General features: G+C 47.1%; 1 protein-coding gene across 1 annotated transcript in view; it reads right to left on the bottom strand.

Moving 5' to 3' along the window:
* Positions 1–999: 999 nt before the first annotated feature.
* Positions 1,000–9,597, bottom strand: part of SHROOM1 (shroom family member 1) — a 33,967-nt gene continuing 25,369 nt past the window's right edge. Inside the window, exons 5-8 of the mRNA XM_075275059.1 lie at positions 7,857–8,342; positions 6,899–7,007; positions 6,375–6,647; positions 1,000–1,565 (exon numbers count right to left, since the gene is read on the bottom strand). Coding sequence (XP_075131160.1) covers positions 1,311–1,565; positions 6,375–6,647; positions 6,899–7,007; positions 7,857–8,342 — 1,123 coding nt within the window. The 3' untranslated portion in view covers positions 1,000–1,310. The remainder of the gene's footprint in view (positions 1,566–6,374; positions 6,648–6,898; positions 7,008–7,856; positions 8,343–9,597) is intronic.

The raw sequence follows: 9,597 nt of genomic DNA, 5'->3' as shown, positions 1-9,597 counted from the left end.
GAGCATTTATGAGATCAGACACGGAGGTTGGATGGCGGGCTTGGCTCACAGTCTCTGTTCTAGCTCAGATTTACATCACAAAGGTTTGTATGGTACAATAAAGTTCTTCCACATCGAACTCACCCATACATGAACTTTTTTTTGCGCACGGAGGCACAGTCAATCAAAAGGGCCTATCCCAAAATGTTCCCACGGAGTTGGAAACCTACTCTCCAACAAATATCTTGTTACACTGAACCCATAAAAAACAACCCCGCAGCATTATCCCTCCTCTTCCAAACTTTACATCAGACACAAAACTGGTCTATAGACTTGACAGAGAGAAGGGAGTGCACAATTAGACGTAATGATCCTATATCATTGAAAACATGGCGGTCCTCTTGGCTAGGTAGGGTTGATGTGCCAGTCCTAGAAGGAGGTAGAGAGCGTGGGACACCCCAGAAGAGTTGGCAAGTCAGCAGTGTAGAGATAGTGAGGTGGATAATGCCCATTTTATCTTAACCTGTAAAATGTTACCCTGACAGACAACCCCTTAGGCCCCGCACAGGATGGCGTATTTTGGTCCTGATTTTGACGCGGGAAACCGCGTCAGAATAGGACCAAAATGCTCCTGTGGCGGCTTCCGACAGTTGCGGCTTCCCACTCCGAAGTAGGCCCAAATCAATGGGCCTAGTCTGGAGGGTGCTACCGCAAGGTGGACGCCGCAGTTGAATCAGCCACGGAATCCGCCTGAAGAAAGGGCAGCTCGCTTCTTTTTTAGCGGTTTGTACCCGCTAGCGGAAAAAAGAACGCTAGCGGTCTGCATAGACCTACCTCCATTGTGAGGGAGCAGATTTTGAAGAGGATTCAGTGCCAAAATCCGCCCCCTCTTGCCCTGTGTGAACGAGCCCTTAAACTGCTGAACCAGACCCAACAAAATGGCAGCAATACAACAATCAGGAATATGTATAATTTTATTGAAATGACTTGAGTCAATCAAGAAACCACAAAACATGGACACTATTAGTTATAACAACATTGAAAAAGACAAAACATCGATAACTTAGGCAAGAAAGGCACACGGTTGTCTTAAATGGAAATTTCAGCCGTCTCTGTCAAACACGCCGAGGACTTTATTCTCCCGTTTGATTAACACTGACACGAACGCTTTCCGCAAGTCCCACCTATGGCGAGGGACGAGAATTAATTCGCTTATGTCTTAGCAGCAGCTTAATCAACACCAATAGACTGTAATATCTCAAAGCCCCGAGGACTCTGCCGTCATGACATGGAATGCCAGCAAGAATGTGGCTCTGCCTTCCACAGGCGAATTAAGGGGGAATGCTGTTCTGAAGACTTTCCAACTGTTCCTCGTGAAATTTAATCTGTTCGTCCAAGTCTTTCTGCTCAATCAAGAACGAGGTCTTCAGCCGCACAAAGTCTTTGTAGTCCTCCAGCTGAGTCTCGCTTAGGTATTTGGCAAGGATCCCTGTAACCACTTGTTCTCTGCGGTCCAGGTTCTCCTTTAAGTCTTTGGCATCCTCTCTCTGCCTGGACAGGAGGTTGTGACGTTCCTTCAGCGATTGCTGAAAAGTACAATGGGTAGAAAGGGTTAAGGGAAACTGAAGAGTTAAAAAATAATAAATAAAAACTAAAAAAAAAAAAACACTAGGCAGCTGTGGTGTCGGGTATGACTATCCCCTGTGGTGCCCTTACTCAGTATGGCTGCCCTGGCTTAGGATGTGCCAGTTTTTGGGCTGTACCTGTACTTTTAGTTTGAAGCCATAGTAAGGGTACAGTACAGATTCTGCGTGGCAATTTGTGGCATCTGTATTGCTATGGGTTGAAATGGCCCTATAATTAGCAAACGCTGGATATGTACTGTGTAAGAGAAACCTTAGATATGTTCTCCATTTCCCCCCGGGTGCTCCAGTTTCCTCCCACATCACAAAATTTTACTGATAGGTACATTGGCTTGACCCTCGTGGGTGTTGGGGATGAGCGCCTGTATAGCAGCCACTATCTCCCCCTACTCCTTAATGCTACCTGTGCTTTGCGTCTCTTGGTGAGAAAAGCACCGGAGGCCATTGCTCAAAAGCATCATCTCTAAAGCCATCCATACACATTAGATTTTAGGCCACTGACGTGGCAGATTTTGGATTATTTGCTGATCAGTCGTATGAGAGTCTGTTCCATACAGCCAACTGTATGGAACCAAAATCTGTTGTGTTGGATTTTTTCTGCCATCTGTCTAATGTTGTCTATATACCAGAGCAGTGGTCCCCGGCTTTTTTTTTTTTTTTGCATCAGGGACCGGCTGCAAGCAAGATCATTTTTGCATGGCCCAGGGGGCTGGGGTGAGGGTGGGGCAGGGCTCTGGTCATATGGGGGGCAGGGTTATAGGTGGGCTCCACTGCGCGGATGGAAAGGCTCTCCACCAGGGCAGGCGGGCAGGACACGAACATGGAAAATCGCTAGACACCGAGGCTGGGTACTTTGCGCTAGGCCATGTTGCTATAGTATCGTGTAAACTATCGGGTAGTGCGGTGTCCTTAGCAGTTACAGGATGCCGCGCTATCCGATAGTTTACACGTTACCACAGCAATGTGGCCTAGCTCAAAGAAAACAACTAAGGCTGAGGTCAGCCCACACCGATTGGGCCTGATCCGCGGACCGGTGGTTGGGGACCCCGGTGCTAGACGGTGGAAGAGTTAATTATTGTAGGCATGTGTTGGTACTACTAACCCACCCACAAAGTGTCCACCATGTCCTGTTTTCAGCATTTCATTACTACTGAACAACTTTCATCTGTTCATTTTCTAAGGGTCTGGGATAGGCGACGTTTGTTGGAAGAATTGTGGTTGTTCATGTGTTTAGGACGGTTGAGCGCACGACCAACCAACCAAAATCTATTTCAGACAAGAAATGGCAGGCTAAAATCTAATGTGAATGGTCTGCTTTAGGGTGGACATAGAGAGCGTCTCTTTCGCCGGAGGACCTGTCCTGTAATCCCACGCCGAGGTGGAGGGTACGTCTCAATTATGAGGAGGCGGGCGCACCTCTCTTTGTAACTCAGGTACGACAAAAACAGGGCTGTGCGTCTGCACACTGAAATGTAGCTGGTTTAAATATTGTCAGGTGCTGGTAGTTAGGGGAGTGGGCGCTACAGAGTAAGGGAAGGTGCTGGGAGTCAGAGGAGTGGGCGCTACAGAGTAAGGACAGGTGCTGGGAGTCAGGGGAGTGGGCGCTACAGAGTAAGGGCAGGTGCTGGGAGTCAGGGGAGTGGGCGCTACAGAGTAAGGGAAGGTGCTGCTACTCAGGGGAGTGGGCGCTACAGAGTAAGGGAAGGTGCTGGGAGTCAGAGGAGTGGGCGCTACAGAGTAAGGGCAGGTGCCGGTAATCAGGGGATTGGGCGCTACAGAGTAAGGGCAGGTGCTGCTACTCAGGGGAGTGGGCGCTACAGAGTAAGGGCAGATGCCGGTAATCAGGGGATTGGGGGCTACAGAGTAAGGGAAGGTGCTGGGAGTCAGGGGAGTGGGCGCTACAGAGTAAGGACAGGTGCTGGGAGTCAGGGGAGTGGGCGCTACAGAGTAAGGGCAGGTGCCGGTAATCAGGGGATTGGGCGCTACAGAGTAAGGGCAGGTGCCGGTAATCAGGGGATTGGGCGCTACAGAGTAAGGGCAGGTGCTGCTACTCAGGGGAGTGGGCGCTACAGAGTAAGGGCAGATGCCGGTAATCAGGGGATTGGGCGCTACAGAGTAAGGACAGGTGCTGGGAGTCAGGGGAGTGGGCGCTACAGAGTAAGGGCAGGTGCTGCTACTCAGGGGAGTGGGCGCTACAGAGTAAGGGCAGGTGCTGATAGTCAGGGGAGTGGGCGCTACAGAGTAAGGGCAGGTGCTGGGAGTCAGGGTAGTGGGTGCTACAGAGTAAGGGCAGGTGCTGATAGTCAGGGGAGTGGGCGCTACAGAGTAAGGGAAGGTGCTGGGAGTCAGAGGAGTGGGCGCTACAGAGTAAGGGCAGGTGCTGGGAGTCAGGGTAGTGGGCGCTACAGAGTAAGGGCAGGTGCTGATAGTCAGGGGAGTGGGCGCTACAGAGTAAGGGCAGGTGCTGCTACTCAGGGGAGTGGGCGCTACAGAGTAAGGGCAGGTGCTGCTACTCAGGGGAGTGGGCGCTACAGAGTAAGGGCAGATGCCGGTAATCAGGGGATTGGGCGCTACAGAGTAAGGGAAGGTGCTGGGAGTCAGAGGAGTGGGCGCTACAGAGTAAGGACAGGTGCTGGGAGTCAGGGGAGTGGGCGCTACAGAGTAAGGGCAGGTGCTGCTACTCAGGGGAGTGGGCGCTACAGAGTAAGGGCAGGTGCTGCTACTCAGGGGAGTGGGCGCTACAGAGTAAGGGCAGGTGCTGATAGTCAGGGGAGTGGGCGCTACAGAGTAAGGGCAGGTGCTGATAGTCAGGGGAGTGGGCGCTACAGAGTAAGGGCAGGTGCTGGGAGTCAGGGGAGTGGGCGCTACAGAGTAAGGGCAGGTGCTGCTACTCGGGAGTGGGCGCTACAGAGTAAGGGCAGGTGCTGATAGTCAGGGGAGTGGGCGCTACAGAGTAAGGGCAGGTGCTGGGAGTCAGGGGAGTGGGAGCTACAGAGTAAGGGAAGGTGCTGGGAGTCAGGGGAGTGGGTGCTACAGAGTAAGGGCAGGTGCTGCTACTCAGGGGAGTGGGCGCTACAGAGTAAGGACAGGTGCTGATAGTCAGGGGAGTGGGTGCTACAGAGTAAGGGCAGGTGCTGCTACTCAGGGGAGTGGGCGCTACAGAGTAAGGGCAGGTGCTGGGAGTCAGGGGAGTGGGTGAAACAGAGTAAGGGCAGGTGCTGCTACTCAGGGGAGTGGGTGCTACAGAGTAAGGGCAGGTGCCGGTAATCAGGGGAGTGGGCGTTACAGAGTAAGGGCAGGTGCTGAGAGTCAGGGGAGTGGGCACTACAAAGTTAGGGAAGGTGCCGGTAATCAGAGGAGTGGGCGCTACAGAGTAAGGGCAGGTGCTGATAGTCAGGGGAGTGGGCGCTACAGAGTAAGGACAGGTGCTGGGAGTCAGGGGAGTGGGCGCTACAGAGTAAGGGCAGGTGCTGGGAGTCAGGGGAGTTGTCTCTACATAGTAACGGCAGGTGCTGGGAGTCAGGGGAGTTGTCTCTACATAGTAACGGCAGGTGCTGGGAGTCAGGGGAGTGGGCGCTACAGAGTAAGGGCAGGTGCTGCTACTCAGGGGAGTGGGCACTACAGAGTAAGGGCAGTAAAATGAAGCTTTGCCTTGGAGGACGGAAAGCTTAGAGACCGCTCTGAATAAGGTCTGTACAGGTCACAATCCTGATCTCCTATCTGTCTCGAGTAAATTACAGTCAGAGTAAGGAAAAATGGCTGGAATGTCCAAGAAGTCGTTTTCAAGTAATTGCTCCTGTTTTCTCACAAAAGAACATGTGTTCTCGTGCCAAGTAATAAATGTGATTCAGGGATTGTGTCTCTATTTTCCTTACAGTTGCCAAGAATATGGATGGTAATGCCTTAGTGCAGATGTCTGTTTAGGTCGTGTTGCACATGGGAGTCTATGACTGACAATCACGCCATGTTATGGTTTAACAGCGCCCACTTGTGTATAAATGTAATAGTGCAACTAAGAATCAAGGTTTCAGAAACCTTCCATATGCTACAAGTAAACGCTGAGCAAGAACAGCTCGGCATCATAAAGTAGAGACTTTGTATTCATCTCTTAGCCTACTTGCAATATTTTTATATTATATTCTTAAATGTGGAATGCATTGATCCTTTCAATTTTATAAAGTGAAGTTGCACTTCTATTAAACTAGATCTGCAAGGGAACATGCACAATTTCGAGTGCCTGGCAGATATGTGCCAAAACTAGTGCCTTTATATTCCAGTTACAGTCACCCATGCTGATGGACGGGGAGGGCCTTGACGGCTCAGAACATTCGAGATCACTTACGTCAGCTTTTTGGCAAAGGTAACTCCTGAAACCTACTCTATCTGCTTGCTGGAGTATGTTTAAGTTTCTGGTGTACGCTCTTGCCAAGTTACACCAAAATCACAATTGTTGCATATCTGGAACCAGTGGAGCAGAGATTAAGGCCCGGTTCAGATCTGCGTTCGGGGAGCCTGAACAGAAACCTATACGCGTTAAAAAGCGGTTAGCTAAGAAACCACATGGACCCCATAGATTATAATGGGGTCCGTGTGGTTTCCCGCTTGGTGCAAGTAGCACTTTTCTCTCCACGTGTTTCGTTCGGAAACCATTCTGAATCCATTCTTCAGCAACACCTGCCTAAAACTTTTGCAATGCACTGTATACGCATAAAGGAATTTCCTAACTCGCAGTGATGAGGGCAGACGACTTACCATTTCTTCTGCATCTGCATTCTTATCAATTTTGCTCAACGCATTTTCCACCCGGGCAAGTCTCATGGATAGGCAGAACAGGAGGCTGACCACTTTCTCCAGGTCTCCAATAAACATCATATAACGCTCATATTCATTGGCTTTACAGACTTCCTTTACAGCGGCCTCTATTTTTGTGCCATGGGTTGTATTCTCACCGATTTCAGACACAAGTAGTTCCCTTTCACCACGAAGAACCTCCAGGTGTGAATTGATGCTAGAAATAAGTTCTTCCTGCAATGTAGTAATAATATATTAGAAGAGAATGTTATATTTGCGGTCATTGCCCAAGGTGGGTTTACACGTTCCGGCACCGCACTGGATGCAGTTTTGCTGGTAATACTATAGTTTCATGGCGACTAGTGTGACCATTAAGATGAAGGCCAAACTATTCTAATCCTAATCTCATTGTAACTTCCATATAATCTGATAGAAATGCTTGGAATAATAACCTACCCCTAATAATATGGGTACAAGTTCCTTACCTTCAGCGAATTGATGTCATCTAGGCCTTCCCCATCTGGTTTCTGGATACGGGTCTTCTCGGGTGGTATGGTTTGTGAGTGAGGTTTCGATAGACCTTCAATATTCATTCTAATATGAATAAAGCATGTTTTATTTAGGATACAAATTTTTCATATAAAATATTCCATAGTAAGATACCACTGTATAGAATGAGGCAATATATCAAGTTCTAGATAGCAGCCTCCTCCTCCTCTCCATAGACTTCTGTTTGTATGGGGTTGGACAAACGACCGAACACTGACAAGTGAGCATTTCCTATCTGGCTGAGAGACTGTATCTGGTAAAATCCCAACATCATTGCAAACAAAGGCCTCTGAGAAGGTCGGGCATGATGTTAAAGGTAGCGCCCTCTATTGGATGTCTTGACTGAGACTCGGTCTTCCTAATTACATCATGGGAGATAGACTTGGACATTCTTAGTCAGCGCCCTCTATTGGTGTGCATACTTGAGGCAATGGCGTCCTAATTACATCATGGAAGTCAGATTTGCATATTCTTCCCATGTACCTTTGCACAGTGGCTCATGGCTTAATAAGACTCCACACACCTAAATAGTGGTCTCTCCCTATGGAGTGACGATATCCCCTCAAGCCTGTCTAAGCCTCTCGCCTCTGCCAGATCAGTCCTCTCTGCACCAAGCTGATGAGATGCAAGTACATTGAAACAGCTGTCCTTGGTTGAGAGACTGTATCTGGTAAAATCCCAACATCATTGCAAACAAAGGCCTTTGACAAGGTCGGCATGATGTTAAAGGGAGCGCCCTCTATTGGATGTCTTGACTGAGACTCTGTCTTCCTAATTACATCATGGAAGACAGACTTGCACATTCTCAGGGAGCGCCCTCTATTGGTGTGCATTGGTTACATCATGGAAGTCAGATTTGCATATTCTTCCCATATCTCCGACTAGTCTACTTACTTGCTGTTCTTTAGTTTTCGTCTTCTGGATCTTTCTCTGGTTGAAATATCGACAGCGAAGAGGCTTTTCATGAGGCTGATCGCAGTTTCCCTTACAGGAAGAGGTTTGAGCACATCCACCAGAGACTTGTCTCGTGCAGTGATCTCCTTTACCAGTTCTGTGTACCTTTCTTCTGCTTGAGATTTTAACATGAGTTTGGTCAAGTTTTCGCCCTGTTTCTCCACGCAGGACTCTTGTCCAGAAGCCTCATCATTCACATTGATGTTACTGGCTAGTTCCGTTCCAGTTTCATGGCTCGAAGAAACAATGTCAACATCCACCTGCTGAAAACTACTTGTGGATTTTGATTCTTCTTTTACCTCTTGAGATTCCTGACTTTCTGCTTCAGAGACCGTTGACTCTTTAATTCCTGAGCTCTCATACCGGTCATATGCTTCCGTTCTTGCTTCACTATTGCAGCATGGAACTTTTTCGTTGGTTTTCAAGCTTAAATAAACAATCAAAGGTCATGAAAGAGGCTCAAAATGAAAAAAATCATTCAAAACAGCCAATATGATAAGACAGGATAATGAAAAAAAAAACAAAAAAAAAAACAAAAAAAAATAAATACTAGCCAATATAACCAGTCTGAAAAAATCACAAACATGCGACACAGAGCCAGACTGGCTGGACCCTATAGACCATAATAGGGTCCATTTTCTCCAACAATTTTTGGCAGTTTAAGTGGCCTAGGGGTGCACTAGTAATAGCAGACATTTCATAAATTTAGAGCTTTCTTATGATATATATATATATATATATATATATATATATATATATATATATATATATATATATATATATATATACGGGCTTGTTAGATGACTTAGCACATCATTCTGTGCACTAACAGCCCCTTATCTACAAACCTAGCAGTATCAAAACAGCAAAGAATAGCAGAATATAAAAGCAGCAACTATTTGAGTGTTTTTCTTATACCATTCCCTTCTTCATAGACTAATATGGAGATAATAACTGTGTCTGAAAAGTTGAGAAGAAAAAAATGTTTTTTTTTTCAATAACATATATTACATCGTTTCATAGATTAACCTGTACTATTCATTTATGAAAAGTTGTTTATGGCTGGAGGTGTAATTTAATGCTCCCATTCATCCCTAGATAGGTGAAGGTCACTTGAATCAAACTGTGCCCGTGAACCCTCGCGAACTGTGGCCTCCATTGCCAAGATTTTTGTCAATTTCCAATTTTTGTCAATATGCAAATGAGCTCTTTGGCACAAGGAAATGGTTGTCACTTTCCTCTCTGGAGCAATGGCAAGATCCTCACTGCTTCAAAGAGCTCCTATATATATATATATATATATATATATATATATATATATATATATATATATGACAAAAACAGTGATATATCGGCAATGGAGAAACTGATTCACAAGAGGAAAACACTGTTCGAGTCAGGTGACCCTAACCTCTCCATCTGCGGGTCTGGGTTGATATACAGGGTTCTAATGATGGACTCATGTTAAGGTAGCTGTACATGTTAGACAGAAGTAATATGATGGTGGTACAGCCAGGTATAATGATAGATGCTGCCACACACATTTAGTCACATTGGATTCTACACATGCTCAAATGGACCACAGATTTTCAGTGATATGGCCTTCTTCAGGCTGCATATGGCCTTCAGGCTGCATATGGCCTTCTTCGGGCTGCATATGGCCGCCTTCAGGCTGCCTATG

Source organism: Leptodactylus fuscus, chromosome 5, assembly GCF_031893055.1.
Source record: "Leptodactylus fuscus isolate aLepFus1 chromosome 5, aLepFus1.hap2, whole genome shotgun sequence".
NCBI classification, from domain to species: Eukaryota; Metazoa; Chordata; class Amphibia; order Anura; family Leptodactylidae; genus Leptodactylus; species Leptodactylus fuscus.
This window is presented reverse-complemented; position numbering and strand designations above follow the sequence as displayed.